This window comes from Salmo salar, chromosome ssa09, assembly GCF_905237065.1.
Source record: "Salmo salar chromosome ssa09, Ssal_v3.1, whole genome shotgun sequence".
Lineage (NCBI taxonomy): Eukaryota > Metazoa > Chordata > Actinopteri > Salmoniformes > Salmonidae > Salmo > Salmo salar.
This window is the reverse complement of record NC_059450.1, coordinates 149096476-149123480: the sequence shown is the minus strand read 5'-3', so window position 1 is coordinate 149123480 and position 27005 is coordinate 149096476. Positions and strand designations below refer to the sequence as shown.

General features: G+C 43.8%; 1 protein-coding gene across 1 annotated transcript in view; it reads right to left on the bottom strand.

The window, feature by feature from the left end:
* Positions 1–2742: 2742 nt before the first annotated feature.
* LOC106591151 (slit homolog 1 protein) overlaps positions 2743–27005 on the bottom strand; it is a 56753-nt gene continuing 32490 nt past the window's right edge. Inside the window, 16 exon segments of the mRNA XM_045687032.1 lie at positions 2743–4302; positions 5003–5241; positions 5720–5919; positions 6128–6258; positions 6525–6679; positions 8986–9116; positions 9202–9430; positions 9974–10111; positions 10193–10286; positions 11761–11900; positions 12436–12530; positions 13383–13507; positions 13706–13869; positions 14854–14925; positions 17031–17102; positions 18107–18178. Coding sequence (XP_045542988.1) covers positions 4055–4302; positions 5003–5241; positions 5720–5919; positions 6128–6258; positions 6525–6679; positions 8986–9116; positions 9202–9430; positions 9974–10111; positions 10193–10286; positions 11761–11900; positions 12436–12530; positions 13383–13507; positions 13706–13869; positions 14854–14925; positions 17031–17102; positions 18107–18178 — 2305 coding nt within the window. The 3' untranslated portion in view covers positions 2743–4054.

Genomic DNA, 27005 nt, shown 5'->3' with positions numbered 1-27005 from the left:
TTGATATTTGATCATCAAAATGTGTGTGTGTTTTATTGGAGCTTTTGTAACATTTTCTCCCAGACATTTCCAACTGCCCTATGCTGGTAACTATGGATACCAGAGGATTATCAGGTATAGTATGTTAAATGAGTCGTCTGTTGTCATGAAAATATCTCTGGATCGTTGTACATTCTTACACTGGATTTGTTCTATTTATTGTTATAAGTGTAATACTTATTTGTATAATTATTGTTAATTATATATGATAGAATCATGTCTGTGTGTGCATTTATAATGGATACATTAGGAAAGTAGCATAAGTACATATTTATGATTAAAATCCAACACTAAGACAAAATCTCCAATCACCATTTTCCCCTTTTTCGAATAACCACACTGTTGTCTGTGTTAATATGTTAGTAACACATTATACATTCAAACATCTACAAAGCTCTTAGATGAAACTAAAGATTAAGGCTAGATCCCAAATGGCACTCTATTCACTATATAGGGCGCTACTGTTGACCAGAGGGCCCATATATAAGATACCCTTGGCTGTATGACTACATAAGTAATACAGTGTATGTTTATATGCTACAGAGCTCCGAGATCAAGATAGTTTTAACTATGCTTAGTCTATATCAATTTGGTATTTTTCATTGTGTTCACTATGCTCTAGTAGTTCATCAGAGAAGTGTGTGGTGATATACTGCCATCCAGTGCTACGGTATCAACACTCAGAAACAAAAGGCTGTATCTAGAACCTAAAAGGGTTCTTTGGCTCTCCCCATAGAGGAGAACCCTTTTGGGTTCTGTGTAGAACCCTTTCCACAGAAACCCAAAAGGAGTCTTCAAAGGGTTCTCCTATGGGGACAGCCGAAGAACCCTTTTGGAACCCTTTTGTCTAAGAGTGTAATAACTTCTCTATTCTGGATAGTTAACACACACAGTCTCTACTGGTCCGTTGTACACTGGACGCAGGGAAATGTGTGTTAGTTTTTGCTGGGACAGTTGCCAGGCCCACCACAACAGGACAGGCTGGAAGCAGCAAATAAGACTATACAGCGGACTGGATATTAAAACCTGTTTTCAGGGAGAGACCATTTTCTTTTTTGTGTGTGGGTCTTTCCTCTCTGAATATGGTAGTCAGTGGGCTTTATTGGTATTGGGGGTGGTGGTAGTATGATTTGATCTCTTTAAAGAGAGGGGGAAGGGGTGCAGATGCTGGTGAAGGGGCGAGGGGGAGGGTGTGTGTGCCGGTGTTCGTACGCTTCGCATGTGTGTGTATCCAGCTTTCACAGGGGGTGGTAGAGGCCTGGCAGAACCAATCACACAGAGGGGGATATATTATGGTTTATGGTTCAGGTTCCATATAAATCACAGTTTCATTAAACAGCCTGAACTCTGGGGTTTGGGATGGTTTTACCCTACGGCCCCCCGAGACACAGCCAGGGAACAAGGCTGCTCTCTCTCTCCTCTCCACGAGACACAGCCAGGGAACAAGGCTACTCTCTCTCTCCTCTCCCTGAGACACAGCCAGGGAACAAGGCTGCTCTCTCTCTCCTCTCCATGAGACACAGCCAGGGAACAAGGCTGCTCTCTCTTTCCTCTCCCTGAGACACTACCACGGAACAAGGCTGCTCTCTCTCTCCTCTCCCTGAGACACTGCCAGGGAACAAGGCTGCTCTCTCTCTCCTCTCCACAAGACACAGCCAGGGAACAAGGCTGCTCTCTCTCTCCTCTCCACAAGACACTGCCAGGGAACAAGGCTGCTCTCTCTCTCCTCTCCCTGAGACACTACCATGGAACAAGGCTGCTCTCGCTCTCCTCTCCCTGAGACACTGCCAGGGAACAAGGCTGCTCTCTCTCTCCTCTCCACAAGACACAGCCAGGGAACAAGGCTGCTCTCTCTCTCCTCTCCACAAGACACTGCCAGGGAACAAGGCTGCTCTCTCTCCTCTCCCTGAGACACAGCCACGGAACAAGGCTGTTCTCGCTCTCCTCTCCCTGAGACACAGCCACGGAACAAGGCTGTTCTCGCTCTCCTCTCCCTGAGACACAGCCACGGAACAAGGCTGTTCTCGCTCTCCTCTCCCTGAGACACTGCCAGGGAACAAGGCTGTTCTCGCTCTCCTCTCCCTGAGACACAGCCACGGAACAAGGCTGTTCTCGCTCTCCTCTCCCTGAGACACTGCCAGGGAACAAGGCTGTTCTCGCTCTCCTCTCCCTGAGACACAGCCACGGAACAAGGCTGCTCGCTCTCCTCTCCCTGAGACACAGCCAGGGAACAAGGCTGCTCGCTCTCCTCTCCCTGAGACACTGCCAGGGAACAAGGCTGCTCGCTCTCCTCTCCCTGAGACACTGCCAGGGAACAAGGCTGCTCTCTCTCCTCTCCACAAGACACAGCCAGGGAACAAGGCTGCTCTCTCTCTCCTCTCCCTGAGACACTACCACCGAACAAGGCTGCTCTCTTTAACTCCTCTTCTGGCTTTCTCTCGTCCCCTCTCCTGTCCCTCTTTCTATCCTGTCCTCCATCTCCCCCACTCCTCCTCCTTTCATTTGCTTCTGTTGTCCTCCACTCAGTCATTCTCCCTCTTTCCCCATCACGCTCTCTCTCTTCAAGGATGATTAACTAAGATCTGTCAGAGCTCATAGACTCCGTGACCTCTTCTCTCCCCTGGACAAAACACTGTACTGACACGTTCAGGTTAAAGGTCACACACATCCAGGTCAAAGGCCACAGAGAAAACTGACAACACGTTCAAGGTGGAAGAGAGAAAATCATGTCTTTTATTGAAATAAATAAAACATCACCACACATAATCTGAAGCAAATCATTGATGATATTATATTCACCAAGTAGGTAGACAACATGTAATAAGAACAATAACATCATAGTCATTTAACGTCTCCGTGACGACACTGTGTATTAGACTGACAATAGGTTGGCTGACTGGTTTTGGCAGCTTTAGATCAGGCAGTATAGAAGAACAGCAAGATGTTGCTTCAGTCTACAGACCCAATACAACGTCTGTGTAGTCTCTCCCATGCCAGGATTCAAACACCCATTTTTCCATTTCAACATATAAAAATACTATGTCCAAATGAAATGCAATGATATATATTACAATCTGTTAAGTATTCACCGTTTTGTATCATAATCAAAGGGCTACATTAGGCTACATAACACTAAGTAATAAAAACATCTAAGCAAAAAATGTAAATGTTAAACAAAGGTTATGCACATTTCTGTTTTAGTTTTACGACAATATAAATAAAATATTATCAAAGCTACATTTCTGTTGAATTTCATAATACTGCAGACGTGGTAGAAGGAGACTGATTGGACCAGAGAGAGAGATAGGAGGCGGGTTTTACTCAATGATACAATTATAACCAATTACCATGACGAATATTAAGGAAGTTTCTGGCTAAAATCAAACTGGCACATAGCCTCAAAAGGCCCTCACCTCTTTAAAGTAGGCCAAAGGGCCTCAGCTGCTCTCTAAAATGCACCCTCTTCCCCCATCTGAACCTTCAAACACCCTCGTTATAAGACCGGCCACTAGAGGGCGAACTGGCATTGCAGCCCAGTGAAAGATGCACACAGATTAAATGGTAAAAAAGAGCAGCAGTTTCTCATTTAACGGGAAGAAACTAGAGAAGTGTCTCGACGTTTTCCTGTTGCCAACATGGCTGCCATGCATCACACAGGTTCCTCCATTTACAATGATTTGAGCACTTGGATAAAGTGGTGTACAATACAGTATAAATCCAAAGAATGACCTTTCAATATAACATTACTAATGTGAGACCACAGTTGACTTTCTTTAGGTAGTTGCTGATGTAGATGTAGATGAAGATGATGAAGATGAGGTTGGTTGGTTTCGTGTTGGTTGGCCGTCCTTGCCAGGGAAGAACTGTCCTATATTACAAACACTGTTGTCCACAACACACAGACAATGTCCATGTTTTATATATATATATATACTTTCCCACAGTGTGTTTAGTGACTCCTCTTCAGCTCAGTGCGCTGCACAGGTGTGTGTACGTGTGTAGCACCTCAACGACTCTACACACACTCCTTGCAGCCGCACTCGACTGCTTTCTCCACGTCCTGGGTGAAGGAACTTCCGTCGTCGCACTCGAAGGTGTAGCGCCGGCGTCGTACCCTCAGTGGGGCGCAGCACGCCGCCCCGCCCCCCTGGCAGCCCCCGCGACACTCCACCCAGGAGAAGGGCCGCGTCGTCTGGCAGTCGGCGTGGCCGCGCAGCACCCGGTGGAAGTCACGCACCGCCTCGCCGCGACACGCTGACTCAACTAGAGGTTGGAGGCCAGAGGTGAGAGGTTAAAGAGGCTGAGTAGTGTGACATCATCAAACACAGTAGTGGTTATTCATGTATCGTTGTTTTGAATGCTCTCTTAAGGACTGGTGCCCTACAACTTTCTTCTCAATACATTCTCAGTTGGCGCTTGTCAACATTACGTCTGAAGTTCATTTGTTTGTCATCATTGTGATGTCGTCCGATTGACTTTAAATGTATCAGCTAGCTAGCTAGCTAAGAGTGAAGGGAAAGCACCACATTTTTGCTTGCTAAAGTTAGCATTGCTATACATTTTCTTTAGGAACTTTGCTAGCTAATGACATTTGTCTAAAGAAAATTTGACGGCATAATAATGATGGCAAAGTTGATTCCTACTAATTGTTTTCCTAATGTAGGAATGGCATCGTATTTCCAAGACAAAACAATCTCTAGCCCCCTTTAAGAATGACAAGGCACCACTAAACATCTTGAGAATACTCAACAATGGCCAATGGCGTGACGCGGCCGAGTGTTCCAATATCTCTCCCTGTCAAACACACACTCCATCCTCCCTCCACACCTCTTCCGCTCTGTCATAACCTTCTCTCTCTTACCTGCCCCCCCCCCTCCTATCCTCTCCCTCCATCCTTACCTGTATCACAGGTGTTCTCTCTCTCGTACCTGTCCCCCTCCTATCCTCTCCCCTCCATCCTTACCTGTGTCGCATGTGTCCCCGGTGTATCCCGTGTCACAGAGACAGTAGGTCGCTCCTCCCTCAGTCAGCTGACAGTGGCCATGTTGGCAGAGCAGCACTGAACACGGCTTGGCTGGTCCCTCTGGCACTGCTGGTGCTGTTAGCTCCCCCTGTTGATTGCACAGGGTGGCGCGCCAGCCCTCCTCACACTCACACCTGTAAGACTGAACATCCTGAACCACACACACACCTCTCACACACCTGGGAGAGATGGAGGGAGAGGTAGAGGGGGAGGGAGAGATAAAGGGGAAGGGAGAGGGAGAAATGGCGGGAGAGGGAGAGAAATGGCGGGAGAGAGGGAAGGAGAAAAGGAGGGAGTGGGAGAAATGGAGGGGGAGGGAGTGGGAGAAATGGAGGGGAAGGGAGTGGGAGAAATGGAGGGGGAGGGAGAGGGAGAAATGGAGGGAGAGGGGGAGGGAAAAATTGAGGGAGAGGGGGAGGGAGAGATGGAGGGAGAGGAAGAGAAAGATGCTATAAGAAAAATACAGTGGGGAAAATACAAAAGCTGGGACTCGGACAACACAATCAATTAAACCATGTACTTAATGAGTTACCCCCAAAATAAATCAACATGATAAAACACAAGATAACAACAAGCCACATAGACCCACTATAAACCACAGCAGACTACAAACCTTTACCACTCACTCTCCAGTCTCCCATCCCCAACCACACTTACTTATTCCCCTGGCATGGGTTAGCCGCGGTTGCCGGGGCAACATCTCCCCCAACAAGGCCTCCTCCGATTGACTGATCGCAGTGTGACCCACCCCAGTCAGGCTGGCAGTGGCAGAGGGGTCCCTGGGCACCATCCGGTTGGCACACTCCATGGAGGCAGAACAGTTCCCTGCAGGGCTGGCATCCTGGCACCACCCCCGGCTTCAGCACATCAAACAATTAGAATTTGAAAAAAACGTTATCGACGCAGTGTGAAAATTTGTCTTTAGCTTCAGAAATAAAATACTAAAATAAATATTTCTCTAACTTCTCACTCCTAGGTTTCTGGGAATATTCCAACTGGTATTTCTGAAAAACCTGGGAATTTTGGGTAAGTTACCAGAATGTTCCTCCCCGTCTCCCACCATACCTTCATAGTGGTCTGGGTGAAGTCCTGCAGCTCGTGGTTGATGTACAGATTCCTGATGCAGCCGTGGAAACTGGAGGAGTTGAGGGGCTGGAAGAGACTCAGAGAGGAGTAGGACATTTTCTCTGGCATACCTGGAGAGGAGGTAGGGAGAGAGAGGGGGAGGGAGGGAGGGAGAGAGGGGAGAGAGAGAGGGAGAGAGAGGGAGAGAGAGAGAGAGAGAGGGAGTGAGTGAGAGAGAAAGGATATATAGGTTAGGAGTAGAGAATAGAGTGGAGAGAGAGAAAGAGAGTGAGGGAGAGGACATGAGACCCATATATATCCTATACTGGATATTAATATGTAATAGGGTGGGTTAGGGCCTGAACCTAGCACTCAGCTGATGTGGGGTGTGTCTTACCCCCCACGTATAGCGGTGCCTCTCCAGACAGAGTTGGGACCCCTCCCAGACTGTCCAGAGTGGTGGGCGCACCCCCATCCACAGACAGGTTCACCATCCTGTCAAAGGTCACCAGCTCTACCGTATGGAAACGCCCGTCGTTCACCGTCTCAGTGCTACGGCAACACCAGAGGTCAGGGGTTAGAGGTCAGAGGTTAGGTGCCGGTGATATTTTATTATTTTCTGATAGTCGGTGTTTGTGAATAGAATGTAGATGACGTTGGTGTGTGTACCTGTATGTAGTGTGTGTGTGTGTGTGTGTGTGTGTGTGTGTGTGTGTGTGTTCAAAAGTTTGGGGTCACTTAGAAATGTCCTTGTTTTCCATGAAAACATACATGAAATGAGTTGCAAAATAAATAGGAAATATAGTCAAGATGTTGACAAGGTTATAAATAATGATTTTTAATTGAAATAATAATTGTGTCCTTCAAACTTTGTTTCGTCAAAGAATCCTGCATTTGCAGCAATTACAGCCTTGCAGACCTTTGGCATTCTAGTTGTCAATTTGTTGAGGTAATCTGAAGAGTTTTCACCCCATGCTTCCTGAAGCACCTCCCACAAATTGGATTGGCTTGATGGGCACTTCTACGTACCATACGGTCAAGCTGGTCCCACAACATCTCAATAGGGTTGAGATCTGGTGACTGTGCTGGCCGCTCCATTATAGACAGAATACAAGCTGACTGCTTCTTCCCTAAATAGTTCTTGCATAGTTTGGAGCTGTGCTTTGGGTCATTGTCCTGGAAATTGGCTCCAATTAAGCGCCGTCCATAGGGTATGGCATGGCGTTGCAATATGGAGTGATAGCCTTCCTTCTTCAAGATCCCTTTTACCCTGTACAAATCTCCCACTTTACCACCATCAAAGCACCCCCAGACCATCACAATGCCTCCACCATGCTTGACAGACGGCATCAAGCACTCCTCCAGCATCTTTTCTGCATCTCACGAATGTTCTTCTTTGTGATCCGAACACCTCAAACGTAGATTTGTCTGTCCAGTGTCTGTGTTCTTTTGCCCATCTTAATTTTTTATTTTTATTGGCCAGTCTGAGATATGGGATTTTTTTTTTGCAACTCTGCCTAGAAGGCCAGCATCCCGGAGTCGCCTCTTCACTGTTGACGTTGAGACTGGTGTTTTGCGGGTACTATTTAATGAAGCTGCCAGTTGAGGACTTGTGAGGCGTCTGTTTCTCAAACTAGACACTAATGTACTTGTCATCTTGCTCAGTTGTGCACCGGGGCCTCCCACTCCTCTTTCTATTCTGGTTAGAGTCAGTTTGCCCTGTTCTGTGAAGGGAGTGGTCCACAGCGTTGTACGAGATCTTCAGTTTCTTGGGAACTTCTCACATGGAATAGCCTTCATTTCTCAGAACAAGAATAGACTGACGAGTTTCAGAAGAAAGTTTTTTGTTTCTGGCCATTTTGAGTCTGTAATCAAACCCACAAATGCTGATGCTCCAGATACTCAACTAGTCTAAAGAAGGCCTTTATTGCTTCTTTAATCAGCACCAAAATATTTATGTTCTTTCCCGTTCAGCACAGCTGCTTATCTCCCACAGTGTGTGTACCTGTAGATAGAGTGTGCTCCTGTAGATAGTGTGTGTTCCTGTAGATAGTGTGTGTTCCTGTAGATAGTGTGTGTGTGTACCTGTAGATAGTGTGTGTGTGTACCTGTAGATAGTGTGCACCTGTAGATAGTGTGTGTTCCTGTAGATAGTGTGTGTACCTGTAGATAGTGTGTGTGTGTACCTGTAGATAGTGTGTGTGTGTACCTGTAGATAGTGTGTGTGTACCTGTAGATAGTGTGTGTACCTGTAGATAGTGTGTGCTCCTGTAGATAGTGTGTGTACCTGTAGATAGTGTGTGTGTACCTGTAGATAGTGTGTGTGTACCTGTAGATAGTGTGTGTTGTACCTGTAGATAGTGTGTGTGTACCTGTAGATAGTGTGTCCTGTAGATAGTGTGTTTCCTGTAGATAGTGTGTGTGTACCTGTAGATAGTGTGTGTACCTGTAGATAGTGTGTGTGTGTACCTGTAGATAGTGTGTGTGTGTACCTGTAGATAGTGTGTGTTCCTGTAGATAGTGTGTGTTCCTGTAGATAGTGTGTGTACCTGTAGATAGTGTGTGTTCCTGTAGATAGTGTGTGTGTGTACCTGTAGATAGTGTGTGTGTACCTGTAGATAGTGTGTGTTCCTGTAGATAGTGTGTGTACCTGTAGATAGTGTGTGTTCCTGTAGATAGTGTGTGTTCCTGTAGATAGTGTGTGTACCTGTAGATAGTGTGTTTCCTGTAGATAGTGTGTGTTCCTGTAGATAGTGTGTGTACCTGTAGATAGTGTGTGTTCCTGTAGATAGTGTGTGTACCTGTAGATAGTGTGTGTACCTGTAGATAGTGCGTGTACCTGTAGATAGTGCGTGTACCTGTAGATAGTGTGTCCAGGCTGACTACCAGTGTCGTAGCTGACGCGAACATGTCCCTCATGGAGCTCCACAGCCATTGGCTTGTTGTCTCCATTATACAGCAGGATACCGTTATCCTCCGCTGTCGACACCTGGGGAACACGCACAGCTCAGAATGTGTGTGTGTGTACACACGTGTGTTTTCCTCTGTGTGTGTGTGTGTGTGTGTGTGATTACCTGCAGTGTGATGTTGGCCTGAGGCCAGTTCTTCAGGTCAGACAGCTGTAGGTAAGAATCTCTATTCACGAAGTTCACACTGACCAGCTTCTCACAACGCACACCCTCGAACCCCGGCAGACACTGGCACAGCGCAGTACCGCCTCTGTCCACACAGGGGGCGCTGTTCTGACAGCGAGCCCGCTCACAGGGAGATGGAGGAGGAGGGGGCACCTCACACAACTCACCACTAGGGGGCGGAAGAGGAGGGGAGATTTACTACTGATCACAACATACGACATAGTAAGGACTAAGATGTGGCTCTAACGCCTGAGCAAAGCATGCAGACTTCTTGAGTCCTGAGGTGTGTTCAACAAGGGAAATAGTCTGCAAACATTAGCTAACACATTCCATTTGTTCTGTGTTCCAGTCTGAGAAGGTAGTGTGCTGTGAACGTGTGTGTTTCTATTTCATGTAGTAAGAATAGAAATCTTTTGCACTTAAAAAAGCCGCTAAAAAGCCACAGTAATCCATACAAAAATGTGCTAATGTAACATTAAGGAATGTTCATTCAAATTGTTCAACTGAAATTGTTAAGATGTTGGCCCTCAAACTGAACCCTTAATGAACGACAGTACTGATACAAGGAGAAACCAACTTAGTATGACACATCTAGGGCCCTAATAGTTTCCACATTTACACCTGTGTGTGTGTGTGTGTGTGTGTGTGTGTGTGTGTGTGTGTGTGTGTGTGTGTGTGTGTGTGTGTGTGTGTGTGTGTGTGTGTGTCGTACCTGTACCCCTGAGGGCAGGTGCAGGTGTATCCATCTACCTGGTCCACACACACCGCTCCGTTCTGACAGTCCTGATCCACACACTCATCATAGTTCACACTGCAGTCACCCCCCACAAAGCCTGGGGCACACACACACCTGGACACACACACGTAGAACATGAACATATGTATGTGTGTGTGTGTGTGTGTGTGTGTGTGTGCGTCTGTGTATAGTCACCTGGGGCCTGTAGTGGTGCTGCTGCAGGTAGAGTGTTGCTGACAGGGGTTTCTACCAGGAGAACATACATCCTCCTCTTCCTCACACAACAACCCTGAGAGAGAGAGAGGGAGAGAGAAAGAGTAAGGAGGAGCGAGAAATAGAGATATTTTGTTTTAAATGATTATCAATTCAAAATGATCTTTATGAAAGTAATGTATCTACTCATCTATATATTATGTGGCCACAGTTGTTTTGTCTACAGAATGTCCTGAGAGAATGTCTATAAAATGTCCTGAGAGAATGTCTATAAAATATCCTGACAGAATGTCTATAAAATGTCCTGAGAGAATGTCTATAAAATGTCCTGAGAGAATGTCTATAAAATGTCCTGAGAGAATGTCTATAAAATGTCCTAAGAGAATGTCTATAAAATGTCTTGAGAGAATGTCACAGAATGTCCTGAGAGAATGTCTATAAAATATCCTAAGAGAATGTCTATAAAATGTCCTGAGAGATTGTCCTGAGAGAATGTCTATAGAATGTCCTGAGAGAATGTCCTGAGAGATTGTCCTGAGAGAATGTCTATAGAATGTCCTGAGAGATTGTCTAGAGAGATTGTCCTGAGAGAATGTCTATAGAATGTTCTGAGAGATTGTCTAGAGAGAATGTCCTGAGAGAATGTCTATAGAATGTTCTGAGAGAATGTCTATAAAATGTCCTGAGAGAATGTCTACAGAATGTAGTGAGATAATGTCTATAAAATGTCGATAGAGAATGTCCTGAGAGAATGTCTATAGAATGTTCTGAGAGAATGTCTATAATATGTCGATAGATAATGTCTATAGAATGTCCTGAGAGATTGTCTAGAGAGATTGTCCTGAGAGAATGTCTATAGAATGTTCTGAGAGAATGTCGATAGATAATGTCTATAAAATGTCTGGAGAGAATGTCTAGAGAGATTGTATAGAGAGAATGCCTAGAGAGATTGTCCTGAGAGAATGTCTATAAAATGCCTGGAGAGATTGTCCTGAGAGATTGTCCTGAGAGAATGTCTATAAAATACATAGAGAGAATGTCCTGAGAGAATGTCTATAAAATGTCTAGAGAGAATGCCTAGAGAGAATGCCTAGAGAGAATGCCTAGAGAGAATGCCTAGAGAGAATGTCTTTAAAATGTCTAGAGAGATTGTCTAGAGAGAATGTCTTTAGAATGTTTTAGAGAGAATGTCTATAGAATGTTTAGAGAGAATGTCTATAGAATGTTTAGAGAGAATGTCTATAGAATGTCTATGAGATAATGTCTTAGAATGTCTGAATGTCTATAGAAGTCTAGAGAGAATGTCTAGAGAGAAAGTCTATAGAATGTTTAGAGACAATGTCTAGAGAGAATGTCTATAGAATGTCTAGGAGAGAATGTCTATAGAATGTCTAGAGAATGTCTATAGAATGTCTAGAGAGAATGTCTAGAGAGAAAGTCTATAGAATGTTTAGAGACAATGTCTAGAGAGAATGTCTATAGAATGTCTAGAGAGAATGTCTATAGAATGTCTAGAGAGAATGTCTAGAGAGAATGTCTATATATCATACCTATGTAGAAGGGAGGACAGAAGCAGGTGTAGTTGCCTACTCCGTCCACACAGGTTGCGCCATTCTCACATCCGTGGTCCTCACAGTCATCTACATCCACCTCACAGAACGATCCATGGAAACCCACCAGGCATGAACAACTAGAGAGGAAAGACTGGTCAGTGTGTGTTTATGTATGTGTGTGTGTGTGCAGGGGCGCAACTTTGGTTTCAGAACATCATTTAAAAAATAAACAATTCTAAACAGCCTACACAACCACTCGGAGGTGTCCACATGGTCCTAAAGCACACCGTTGCCTCGGATTTAAAAACAAATCACATTCCAATGATAAAACTGTGGGGGGGTGGACAAAAATGCAATTTACAGAATGTTCTCCCCATTCCTAGCGAAAGTTGCGCCCCTGTGTGTGTGTGTGTGTATATGGGTGTGTTTATGTGTGTGTATAGTGTGGGCCCAGTGTATGTTTGTATATGTGTGTGTGTGTAGTGTGGGCCCAGTGTATGTTTGTATATGTGTGTGTGTGTAGTGTGGGCCCAGTGTATGTTTGTATATGTGTGTGTGTGTAGTGTGGGCCCAGTGTATGTTTGTATATGTGTGTGTGTGTGTAGTGTGGGCCCAGTGTATGTTTGTATATGGGTGTGTGTTTGTATATGTGTGTGTGTATATATGTGCTACCTGAATCTCCTTGTCTGTTCATCACTGATGCAGGTTCCTCCATTGGTGCATGGGTTACTGGCACACACATCCACTGGAGTCTCACAGTATTTACCCTGTAACACACACACACACTTTCATTTTATATACATTATTTTTAATACTATTTTCAATAGGGTATTCTCTACTATAATAATACATTTGAATACTATTTTCAATAGGGTATTCTCTACTATAATAATACATTTTAATACTATTTTCAATAGGGTATTCTCTACTATAATAATACATGTTATTACTATTTTCAATAGGGTATTCTCTACTATAATAATACATGTTATTACTGTTTTCAATAGGGTATTCTCTACTATAATAATACATGTTATTACTGTTTTCAATACGGTATTCTCTACTATAATAATACATGTTATTACTGTTTTCAATAGGGTATTCTCTACGATAATAATACATGTTATTACTTTTTCAATAGGTATTCTCTACTATAATAATACATGTTATTAATTATTATGTATTCTCTACTATAATAATACATGTTATTACTGTTTTCAATAGGGTATTCTCTACTATAATAATACATGTTATTACTGTTTTCAATAGGGTATTCTCTACGATAATAATACATGTTATTACTGTTTTCAATAGGGTATTCTCTACTATAATAATACATGTTATTACTGTTTTCAATAGGGTATTCTCTGCTATAATAATACATGTTATTACTATTTTCAATAGGGTATTCTCTACTATAATAATACATGTTATTACTATTTTCAATAGGGTATTCTCTACTATAATAATACATTTTAGATGATTTTAGAGTGACATAAAAATCACTCCATCCAGTCATATCTTGTTATATTGGGTACAGGTTTATCTCACTGTGTATAAGCAGATTAGTTGAATAGATCAGTGTTCTGGTATGATTGGGGACAGTGGTGGGTTCTTACCGTGAAGCCGGGTGCACACACACATGTGTAGAGTTCTACAGGGTCAGACTGACACACACCTTGGTTCTGACAGGGCCCAGACACACATGGACTACACTTAGCCTGGACAGACGTCTCCACTGGACCTGGGGACGGGGAGAAGAACAATTGGAATTTAACTGGGGTCCCTACTAGCTGACGCCATCTTTCTGGGGTCCCTACTAGCTGACGCCATCTTTCTGGGGTCCCTACTAGCTGACGCCATCTTTCTCCTCCTCCTCCCCCTCCCTCCCTCCCTCCCTCCTCTCCCTTCCCTCCCCCTCCTCCTCCTCTCCCACTCTTACCCAGACATTCAAACTTGGTCTCAGGTGTGGTGAGCAGCAGTTTTCCCTCCATGCCCATTGGTCCGGCACAGCGGGCGATGCCAGGCTCCTTGTACCCACTCTTCACCCAGTCAGACAGCCAGCGCAGATGACAGTCACAGTACAGGGGGTTGGCACCGATTGCCCTGAGGGTTAGAGGTCAAAGATCCGGGTGGAAGGGTTAAGGTCAGTCGCTCAATTAATCAATCAGACTGACAGCCAATTCAGATGAAAGTCAGGTAGACAAGTACAGGCATGCTCTGAATGTGGTGTAATACTTTCAACTACCACAAGAGGGGGTCCTCTTGCCTCAGAGCAGTCTAAGATACAGTAAAGCTGCAATATGTAACTTTTTGGACATTCTAATTGAAAGCAAGTCTAAGAACCAGGAAATATAAGAGCAATTTCTGCATAGTGCACCTTTAAGTTCTATCACATGGAGACTGAATAGGAAGGGGATCAGAGCATTTCTGTTGAAAGTTGTCAGAGGATAGCAACCTGTTCTGGGGGCAGTTCCTCCACATACAACACTATAATTAACCTCTGTAAGGATCTGTATCAGAAAAACGAAATGTTTCTATTCAGTGATGTTGAATGTATGGAAACCTCTGTACCACTGCATGTTACAGTACATCAATGGAAATAGATGTGTTAGTATGTGAGGTAGAGTATTACATTAATAACCCAGGCTAACCTGCTGTATCCCCTGTTTCTCTCTTTACTCTCAATACAAGTTCAACAGACATGGACCTCTCTTGTGACACCCTCCCTCCCTCCCTCCCTCCCTCCCTCCCTCCCTCCCTCCCTCCCTCCCTCCCTCCCTCCCTCCCTCCTCTCCCTCTCCTCCATCAATCCTTCACTCCGACCCTTTTAGCTTGTCTCAGACAGGTCACGCTTCATCCAACACACCACTGAAGAGACACACACACTCCCTCAGTCATGCGTGTCTTTATTGCAAATCCAATACCATGCCCTCTGACTGGGAAAGCACTTGACTCTGACACAGATAGGAGATGGAGAGGGTGTAGGCGGTCACTGCTAAGCGTGCTGAGTGGGATAATGCGCACACACACACAGGACAAATACACACAGGAAACACACACACACACACACACACACACACAACTCACAGGTGAGACAGGGAGGCCACATCACTAAAGATCCCCTCCAGTAGTCCAGAGATGTCGTTACCATGAAGAGATCTGGGACAGAGAAACATAAAACATGTTATTATTAAGGCTGTGTGTGTGTGTGTGCGTGTGTGTGTGTGTGTATTCGAGTTACTATGCGTTAGTGTGTGTGTGTGTGTTACTGTGTGTGTGTGTGTGTGTTACCGTGTGTGTGTGTGTGTCTGTTTCTTTGTGTGTGTGTATTTGAGTTACTATGCGTTAGTGTGTGTGTGTGTGTCTGTGTCTTTGTGTGTGTGTATTTTAGTTACTATGCGTTTGTTAGTGTGTGTGTGTGTGTGTGTTACCGTGTGTGTGTGTGTGTTACCGTGTGTGTGTGTGTATTTGAGTTACTATGCGTTTGTTAGTGTGTGTGTGTGTGTGTGTGTTACCGTGTGTGTTTGTGTATTTGAGTTACTATGCGTTTGTTAGTGTGTGTGTGTGTGTGTGTGTGTGTGTGTGTGTGTGTGTTTGGTTGCTGTGTGTGTGTGTGTGTGTGTGTGTGTGTGTGTGTGTGTGTGTGTGTGTGTGTGTGTGTATATATATATATATACTGCTCAAAAAAATAAAGGGAACACTTAAACAACACATTATAGATCTGAATGAAAGAAATAATCTTATTAAATACTTTTTTCTTTACATAGTTGAATGTGCTGACAACAAAATCACACAAAAATAATCATTGGAAATCCAATTTATCAACCCATGGAGGTCTGGATTTGGAGTCACACTCAAAATTAAAGTGGAAAACCACACTACAGGCTGATCCAACTTTGATGTCATGTCCTAAAACAAGTCAGAATGAGGCTCAGTAGTGTGTGTGGCCTCCACGTGCCTGTATGACTTCCCTACAACGCCTGGGCATGCTCCTGATGAGGTGGCGGATGGTCTCCTGAGGATCTCCTCCCAGACCTGGACTAAAGCATCCGCCAACTCCTGGACAGTCTGTGGTGCAACGTGGCGTTGGTGGATGGAGCAAGACATGATGTCCCAGATGTGCCCAATTGGATTCAGGTCTGGGAAACGGGCGGGCCAGTCCATAGTATCAATGCCTTCCTCTTGCAGGAACTGCTGACACACTCCAGCCACATGAGGTCTAGCATTGTCTTGCATTAGGAGGAACCCAGGGCCAACCGCACCCAGCATATGGTCTCACAAGGGTCTGAGGATCTCATCTCGGTACCTAATGGCAGTCAGGCTACCTCTGGCGAGCACATGGAGGGCTGTGCGGCCCCCAAAGAAATGGGCACCCCACACCATGACTGACCCACCGCCAAACCGGTCATGCTGGAGGATGTTGCAGGCAGCAGAACGTTCTCCACGGCGTCTCCAGACTCTGTCACGTCTGTCACGTGCTCAGTGTGAACCTGCTTTCATCTGCTGAAGAGCACAGGGCGCCAGTGGCGAATTTGCCAATCTTGTGTTCTCTGGCAAATGCCAAACGTCCTGCACGGTGTTGGGCTGTAAGCACAACCCCCACCTGTGGACGTCAGGCCCTCATACCACCCTCATGGAGTCTGTTTCTGACACATGCACATTTGTGGCCTGCTGGAGGTCATTTTGCAGGGCTCTGGCAGTGCTCCTCTTGCTCCTCCTTGCACAAAGGCGGAGGTAGCGGTCCCTGCTGCTGGGTTGTTGCCCTCCTCACGGCCTCCTCCAGTCTCCTGATGTACTGGCCTGTCTCCTGGTAGCGCCTCCATGCTCTGGACACTACGCTGACAGACACAGCAAACCTTCTTTCCACAGCTCGCATTGATGTGCCATCCTGGATGAGCTGCACTACCTGAGCCACTTGTGTGGGTTGTAGACTCCGTCTCATGCTACCACTAGAGTGAAAGCACCGCCAGCATTCAAAAGTGACCAAAACATCAGCCAGGAAGCATAGGAACTGAGAAGTGGTCTGTGGTCCCCACCTGCAGAACCACTCCTTTATTGGGGGTGTCTTGCTAATTGCCTATAATTTCCACCTGTTGTCTATTCCATTTGCACAACAGCATGTGAAATATATTGTCAATCAGTGTTGCTTCCTAAGTGGACAGTTTGATTTCACAGAAGTGTGATTGACTTGGAGTTACATTGTGTTGTTTAAGTGTTCCCTTTATTTTTTGGAGCAGTGTATATGTATGTAGTTCGGCCCTTACAGTAGTCTGAGAGAGCGTAGTCCAGCCAGGGCCAGAGGAGGGATGCAGCGTAGAGAGTTGTAACTCAGGATGCTGGAACACAGTCAGGAGAAGAACACACAGAGACGCGTATTACATGATGAACATTCTACAGTTCTAATAGGACATTCTATGACAGTACACTAGTCTAGATACAGTGTGAGGATGATGAACATTCTACAGTTCTAATAGGACATTCTATGACAGTACACTAGTCTAGATACAGTGTGAGGATGATAGACATTCTACAGTTCTAATAGGACATTCTATGACAGTACACTAGTCTAGATACAGTGTGAGGATGATGAACATTCTACAGTTCTAATAGGACATTCTATGACAGTACACTAGTCTAGATACAGTGTGAGGATGATGGACATTCTACAGTTCTAATAGGACATTCTATGACAGTACACTAGTCTAGATACAGTGTGAGGATGATGGACATTCTACACTTCTAATAGGACATTCTATGACAGTACACTAGTCTAGATACAGTGTGAGGATGATGGACATTCTACAGTTCTAATAGGACATTCTATGACAGTACACTAGTCTAGATACAGTGTGAGGATGATGAACATTCTACAGTTCTAATAGGACATTCTATGACAGTACACTAGTCTAGACAGTGTGAGGATGATGGACATTCTACAGTTCTAATAGGACATTCTATGACAGTACCTAGTCTAGATACAGTGTGAGGATGATGGACATTCTACAGTTCTAATAGGACATTCTATGACAGTACACTAGTCTAGATACAGTGTGAGGATGATGGACATTCTACAGTTCTAATAGGACATTCTATGACAGTACACTAGTCTAGATACAGTGTGAGGATGATGAACATGACAAGTATTTTCATAAGAATATTGTTGTTTTTCTTTTCTTTTTCTTCAGATAATTGTCTTTAGAATAATTCTCGTGTGGGTTTGTTTATCCCTGTGTGTGTGTGTGTGTGTGTGTGTGTGTGTGTGTGTGTGTGTGTGTGTGTGTGTGTGTGTGTGTGTGTGTGTGTGTGTGTGTGTGTGTGTGTGTGTGTGTGTGTGACTCACAGGGTGGTGAGCTGGCTCATATTGGAGAAGGAGGAGTCAGACAGGGAGCTGATTCTGTTGTTACTCAGATCTCTGTAACAACAAGGGTTCAAAACAATCGCTACTTAAACACAATAACTTTATGTTCAAAAGAATCAACACTTTATTATCTACAGTTATCCAGTTAGATCCACATAGTGCCATTCGGAAAGTATTCAGACCCTTTTACTTTTTCCACATTTTGTTACGTTAAAGACATATTCTAAAATGGATTAAATATATATTTTTCCTCAGCAATCTACACACAATACCCTATGATGACAAAATGAAAATAGTTATTAGATGTATTTTTTTATGATTTAATTTGATTATTTTAAAATGTATTTACATAAGTATTCAGACACTTTGCTATGAGATTCCAAATTGAGCTCAGCTGCATCCTGTTTTCATTGATGATCCTTGAGACGTTTCTACAACTTGATTGGAGTCCACCTGTGGTAAATTCAATTGATTGGACATGATTTGGAAAAGCTCACACCTGTCTATATAAGGTCCCACAGTTGACAGTGCATGTCAGAGCAAAACCAAGCCATGAGGTTGAAAGAATTGTCCGTAGAGCTCCAAGACAGGATTGTTTCAAGGCACAGATCTGGGGGAGGGTAACAAAAATGTATGCAGCATTGAAGGTCCCCAAGAACACAGTGGCCTCCATCATTCTTAAATGGAAGAAGTTTGGAACCACCAAGACTCTTCCTAGAGCTGGCCAAACTGAGCAATCGGGGGAGAAGGGCCTTGGTCAGGGAGGTGACCAAGAACCTAATGGTCACTCTGACAGAGGACAACCATCTCTGCAGCACTCCACCAATCAGGTGTTTATGGTAGAGTGGCCAGACGGAAGCTACTCCTCAGTAAAAGGATCATGACAGCCTGCTTGGTGTTTTCCAAAAGGCACCTAAAGACTCTCAGATCATGAGAAACAAGATTCTCTGGTCTGATGAAACCAAGATTGAACTCTTTGGCCTGAATGCCAAGCATCACATCTGGAGGAAACGTGGCACCATCCCTACGGTGAAGCATGGTGGTGGCAGGATCATGCTGTGGGGATGTTTTTCAGCAGCAGGGACTGGGAGACTAGTCAGCATCGAGTCAAAGGTGTACGGAGCTAAGTACAGAGAGATCCTTGATGAAAACCTGCTCCAGAGTGCTCAGGACCTCAGACTGGGGCGATAGTTCATCTTCCAACAGGACAATGACCATAAGCACACAACAAAGACAACGCAGGAGTGGCTTCAGGAAAAGTCCTTGAGTGGCCCAGCCAGAGCCCAGACTTGAACCCGATCGAACATCTCTGGAGAGACCTGAAAATAGCTGTGCAGCAACGCTCCCCATCCAACCTAACAGCGCTTGAGAGGATCTGCAGAGAGGAATGGGAGAAACTCCCCAAATACATACCCCAAAAGACTGGAGGCTGTAATCGCTGCCAAAGGTGTTTCAACAAAGTACTGAGTAAAGGGTCTGAATACTTATGTAAATTTGATATTTCCGTTTTTTGCTTTGTCATTTTGGGGTATTGTTTCTAGATTGATGAGGGGAAAAAATGATTTCATCCATTTTAAAATAAGGCTGTAACATAACAAAATGTGGAAAAAGTCAAGGGGTCTGAATACTTTACAAATGCACTGTAGACTGTGTCCCAATTAAAAGGCACCCTATTCCCTTTATAGGGCAATACTTTTGACCAGAGCCTGGGTCATTGTCAAAAGTAGTGCACTACATAGGGAATGGGGTGCCATCTGAGACGTAGCCATCCTGTTAATGCAGTTTAATACCTATCATCAGACACACAGCAACAACCCCTCCTCCTATACACTTCATATCCCATCTCAACAGAACAAAGGCTTTTTGTGTCAAATGGAGGTGTTATGTGAATAACCATTAACCCACACTAGTCTATCAGAGGTAGCTATGAGCTGGTGTATTGTGGATTGGATAATGCTGTTGTTGACTGGAGTGGAGTCAAGTGCAGAGCAGGCTCCGTATCGCCCCCTGGTGGTCATGGTTACACATTGGACTGTAGAGAAACCACTAGAACAGTCCTGGTCCTAGACAGCTACATTGTGTACGTGTTTTTGTTCCAGCACAGCTCTAAAACAACCGATTAAGCTAATGAAGGTCTGTTGTGATGGGTTGTAACAGAAACCTGTAAACCTGGACAACGACAAATACCTAGGTGTCTTGTTAGACTGTAAACTCTCCTTCCAGACTCACATTAAGCATCTCCAATCCAAAATTAAATCTAGAATCGGCTTCCTATTTCGCAACAAAGCATCCTTCACTCATGCTGCCAAACATACCCTCATAAAACTGCCCATCCTACCGATCCTCAACTTCGGCGATGTAATTTATAAAATAGCCTCCAACACTCTACTCAACAAATGGGATGCAGTCTATCACAGTGCCATCCATTTTGTCACCAAAGCCCCATATACTACCCACCACTGCGACCTGTACGCTGTCGTTGGCTGGTCCTCGCTTCATATTTGTCGCCAAACCCACTGGCTCCAGGACATCTACAAGTCTCTGCTAGGTAAAGCCCCGCCTTATCTCAGCTCACTGGTCACCACAGCAGCACCCACCCGTAGCACGCGCTCCAGCAGGTATATCTCAGGGGTCATCCCCAAAGCCAACACCTCTTTGGCCACCTTTCCTTCCAGTTCTCTCCTGCCAATGACTGGAACGAACTGCAAAAATCACTGAAGCTGAGACTCATATCTCCTCACTAGCTTTAAGCACCAGCTGTCAGAGCAGCTCACATATCACTGCACCTGTAGATAGCCCATCTGTAAATAGCCCATCTCAACTACCTCATCCCCATACTGTATTTATTGTAATTACTTTGCCACCATGGCCTATTTATTGCCTTACTTCCCTTATCCTACCTCATTTGCACATACAGGGAGGGAAAAAAGTATTTGATCCCCTGCTGATTTTGTACGTTTGCCCACTGACAAAAATGATCAGTCTATAATGTTAATAGTAGGTTTATTTGAACAGGGAGAGACAGAATAACAACAAAAAATCCAGAAAAACGCATGTCAAAAATGTTATAAATTGGTTTGCATTTTAATGAGGGAAATAAGTATTTGACCCCTCTGCAAAACATGACTTAGTACTTGGTGGCAAAACCCTTGTTGGCAATCACAGAGGTCAGATGTTTCTTGTAGTTGGCCACCAGGTTTGCACACATCTCAGGAGGGATTTTGTCCCACTTCTCTTTGCAGATCCTCTCCAAGTCATTAAGGTTTCGAGGCTGACGTTTGGCAACTCGAACCTTCAGCTCCCTCCAGAAACTTTCTATGGGATTAAGGTCTGGAGACTGGCTAGGCCACTCCAGGACCTTAATGTGCTTCTTCTTGAGCCACTTTTTTCTTTCCTTGGCCGTGTGTTTTGGGTCATTGTCATGCTGGAATACCCACCACGACCCATTTTCAATGCCCTGGCTGAGGGAAGGAGGTTCTCACCCAAGATTTGGCGGTACATGGCCCCGTCCATCATCCCTTTGATGCGGTGAAGTTGTCCTGTCCCCTTAGCAGAAAAACACCCCCAAAGCATAATGTTTCCACCTCCATGTTTGACGGTGGGGATGGTGTTGTTGGGGTCATAGGCAGCATTCCTCCTCCTCCAAACACGGCGAGTTGAGTTGATGCCAAAGAGCTCAATTTTCGTCTCATCTGACCACAACACTTTCACCCAGTTGTCCTCTGAATCATTCAGATGTTCATTGGCAAACTTCAGACGGGCATGTATATGTGCTTTCTTGAGCAGGTGGACCTTGCGGGCACTGCAGGATTTCAGTCCTTCACGGCGTAGTGTGTTACCAATTGTTTTCTTGGTGACTATGGTCCCAGGTGCCTTGAGATCATTGACAAGATCCTCCCGTGTAGTTCTGGGCTGATTCCTCATGATCATTGCAACTCCACGAGGTGAGATCTTGCATGGAGCCCCAGGCCGAGGGAGATTGACAGTTCTTTTGTGTTTCTTCCATTTGCGAATAATCGCACCAACTGTTGTCACCTTCTCACCAAGCTGCTTGGCGATGGTCTTGTAGCCCATTCCAGGCTTGTGTAGGTCTACAATCTTGTCCCTGACATCCTTGGAGAGCTCTTTGGTCTTGGCCATGGTGGAGAGTTTGGAATCTGATTGATTGCTTCTGTGGACAGGTGTCTTTTATACAGGTAACATGCTGAGATTAGGAGCACTCCCTTTAAGAGTGTGCTCCTAATCTCAGCTCGTTAGCTGAATAAAAGACACCTGGGAGCCAGAAATCTTTCTGATTGAGAGGGGGTCAAATATTTATTTCCCTCATTAAAATGCAAATCAATTTACAACATTTTTGACATGCGTTTTTCTGGATTTGTTTGTTGATACTCACTGTTCAAATAAACCTACCATTAAAATTATTGACTGATCATTTCTTTGTTAGTGGGCAAATGTACAAAATCTGCAGGGGATCAAATACTTTTTTCCCTCACTGTACTATATATAGACTTTTCTACTGTATTATTGACTGTATGTTTGTTTTCCTCCATGTGTGTTGTTGTATGTGTCAAACTGCTATTCTTTATCTTGGCCAGGTCGCAATTGTAAATGAGAACTTGTTCTCAACTAGCCTACCTGGTTAAATAAAGGTGAAATGAAATAAATAAAACACTCTGTTGGGACCAGGACCATGGTTGATGACCTCTAGGGCACAGTACACTGTTGTACAGTACGGTATCAGTAACACAGTAATGGGGAACTAAGCCCAGGAACACCACTGACCACACACCAATGGTTAACTCACAACAGATGCACCAACAGACAGTAATGCTTAACTCACAACAGACACACTAACAGACACCCTAACAGACAGTAATGCTTAACTCACACCAGAAACCCTAACAGAGAGTAACGGTTAACTCACAACAGACACACTAACATACAGTAATGCTTAACTCACAACAGACACACTAACAGACAGTAATGCTTAACTCACAACAGACACACTAACAGACAGTAATGCTTAACTCACAACAGACACACTAACATACAGTAATGCTTAACTCACAACAGACACACTAACAGACAGTAATGCTTAACTCACAACAGACACACTAACAGACAGTAATGGTTAACTCACACCAGACACACTAACAGACAGTAATGCTTAACTCACAACAGACACACTAACAGACAGTAATGGTTAACTCACAACAGACACACTAACAGACAGTACTGGTTAACTCACAACAGACACACTAACAGACAGTAATGCTTAACTCACAACAGACACACTAACAGACAGTAATGGTTAACTCACAACAGACACACTAACAGACAGTAATGCTTAACTCACAACAGACACACTAACAGACAGTAATGGTTAACTCACAACAGACACACTAACAGACAGTAATGCTTAACTCAGAACGGACACACTAACAGACAGTAATGGTTAACTCACAACAGACACACTAACAGACAATAATGGTTAACTCACAACAGACACACTAACAGACAGTAATGGTTAACTCACAACAGACACACTAACATAAGTAATGGTTAACTCACAACAGACACACTAACAGACAGTAATGGTTAACTCACAACAGACACCCTAACAGACAGTAATGGTTAACTCACAACAGACACACTAACAGACAGTAATGGTTAACTCACACCAGACACACTAACAGACAGTAATGGTCAACTCACAACAGACTCACTAACAGACACACTAACAGACAGTAATGCTTAACTCACAACAGACACACTAACAGACAGTAATGCTTAACTCACAACAGACACACTAACCGACAGTAATGGTTAACTCACAACAGACACACTAACATACAGTAATGCTTAACTCACAACAGATACACTAACATACAGTAATGCTTAACTCACAACAGACACACTAACAGACAGTAATGCTTAACTCACAACAGACACACTAACAGACAGTAATGCTTAACTCCCACCAGACACACTAACAGACAGTAATGGTTAACTCACAACAGACACACTAACAGACAGTAATGGTTAACTCACAACAGACACACTAACAGACAGTACTGGTTAACTCACAACAGACACACTAACAGACAGTAATGCTTAACTCACAACAGACACACTAACAGACAGTAATGGTTAACTCAAACACTAACAGACAGTAATGCTTAACTCACAACAGACACACTAACAGACAGTAATGCTTAACTCACAACAGACACACTAACAGACAGTAATGGTTAACTCACAACAGACATACTAACAGACAGTAATGCTTAACTCACAACGGACACACTAACAGACAGTAATGGTTAACTCACAACGGACACACTAACAGACAGTAATGGTTAACTCACAACAGACACACTAACAGACAGTAATGGTTAACTCACAACAGACACACAAACAGACAGTAATGCTTAACTCACAACAGACACACTAACAGACAGTAATGCTTAACTCACAACAGACACACTAACATAAGTAATGGTTAACTCACAACAGATTCACACTAACAGACAGTAATGGTTAACTCACAACAGACACACTAACATAAGTAATGGTTAACTCACAACAGACACACTAACAGACAGTAATGGTTAACGCACAACAGACACCCTAACAGACAGTAATGGTTAACTCACAACAGACACACTAACAGACACACTAACAGACAGTAATGGTTAACTCACACCAGACACACTAACAGACAGTAATGGTCAACTCACAACAGACTCACTAACAGACACACTAACAGACAGTAATGCTTAACTCACAACAGACACACCAACAGTCAGTACTGGTTAACTCACAACAGACACACTAACAGACAGTAATGGTTAACTCACAACAGACACACTAACATACAGTAATGGTTAACTCACAACAGACACACTAACAGACAGTAATGGTTAACTCACAACAGACACACCAACAGACAGTAATGGTTAACTCACAACAGACACACTAACATACAGTAATGGTTAACTCACAACAGACACACCAACAGACAGTAATGGTTAACTCACAACAGACACACTAACAGACAGTAATGGTTAACTCACACCAGACACACTAACAGAGAGTAATGCTTAACTCACAACAGACACACTAACAGACAGTAATGCTTAACTCACAACAGACACACTAACAGACAGTAATGCTTAACTCACAACAGACACACTAACAGACAATAATGGATTTAACTCACAACAGACACACTAACAGACAGTAATGGTTAACTCACAACAGACACACTAACATAAGTAATGGTTAACTCACAACAGACACACTAACAGACAGTAATGGTTAACTCACAACAGACACACTAACAGACAGTAATGGTTAACTCCACAACAGACACCCTAACAGACAGTAATGGTTAACTCACAACAGACACACTAACAGACAGTAATGCTTAACTCACAACAGACACACTAACCGACAGTAATGCTTAACTCACAACAGACACACTAACATACAGTAATGCTTAACTCACAACAGATACACTAACATACAGTAATGCTTAACTCACAACAGACACACTAACAGACAGTAATGCTTAACTCACAACAGACACACTAACAGACAGTAATGCTTAACTCCCACCAGACACACTAACAGACAGTACTGGTTAACTCACAACAGACACACTAACAGACAGTAATGCTTAACTCACAACAGACACACTAACAGACAGTAATGGTTAACTCCACAACGGACACACTAACAGACAGTAATGGTTAACTCACAACAGACACACTAACAGACAGTAATGGTTAACTCACAACAGACACACTAACAGACAGTAATGGTTAACTCACAACAGACACACTAACAGACAGTAATGCTTAACTCACAACAGACACACTAACAGACAGTAATGCTTAACTCACAACAGACACACTAACAGACAGTAAAGCTTAACTCACAACAGACACACTAACAGACACACTAACAGACAGTAATGGTTAACTCACAACAGACACACTAACAGACAGTAATGGTTAACTCACAACAGACACACAAACAGACAGTAATGGTTAACTCACAACAGACACACTAACAGACAGTAATGCTTAACTCACAACAGACACACTAACAGACAGTAATGCTTAACTCACAACAGACACACTAACATAAGTAATGGTTAACTCACAACAGACACACTAACATACACAACAGACACACTAACAGACAGTAATGCTTAACTCACAACAGACACCCTAACAGACAGTAATGGTTAACTCACAACAGACACACTAACAGACAGTAATGGTTAACTCACAACAGACACACTAACAGACAGTAATGGTCAACTCACAACAGACTCACTAACAGACACACTAACAGACAGTAATGCTTAACTCACAACAGACACACCAACAGTCAGTAGTGGTTAACTCACAACAGACACACTAACAGACAGTAATGGTTAACTCACAACAGACACACTAACATACAGTAATGATTAACTCACAACAGACACACTAACAGACAGTAATGGTTAACTCACAACAGACACACCAACAGACAGTAATGGTTAACTCACAACAGACACACTAACATACAGTAATGGTTAACTCACAACAGACACACCAACAGACAGTAATGGTTAACTCACAACAGACACACTAACAGACAGTAATGGTTAACTCACACCAGACACACTAACAGAGAGTAATGCTTAACTCACAACAGACACACTAACAGACAGTAATGGTTAACTCACAACAGACATACTAACAGACAGTAATGCTTAACTCACAACAGACACACTAACAGACAGTAATGGTTAACTCACAACAGACACACTAACAGACAGTAATGGTTAACTCACAACAGACACACTAACAGACAGTAATGCTTA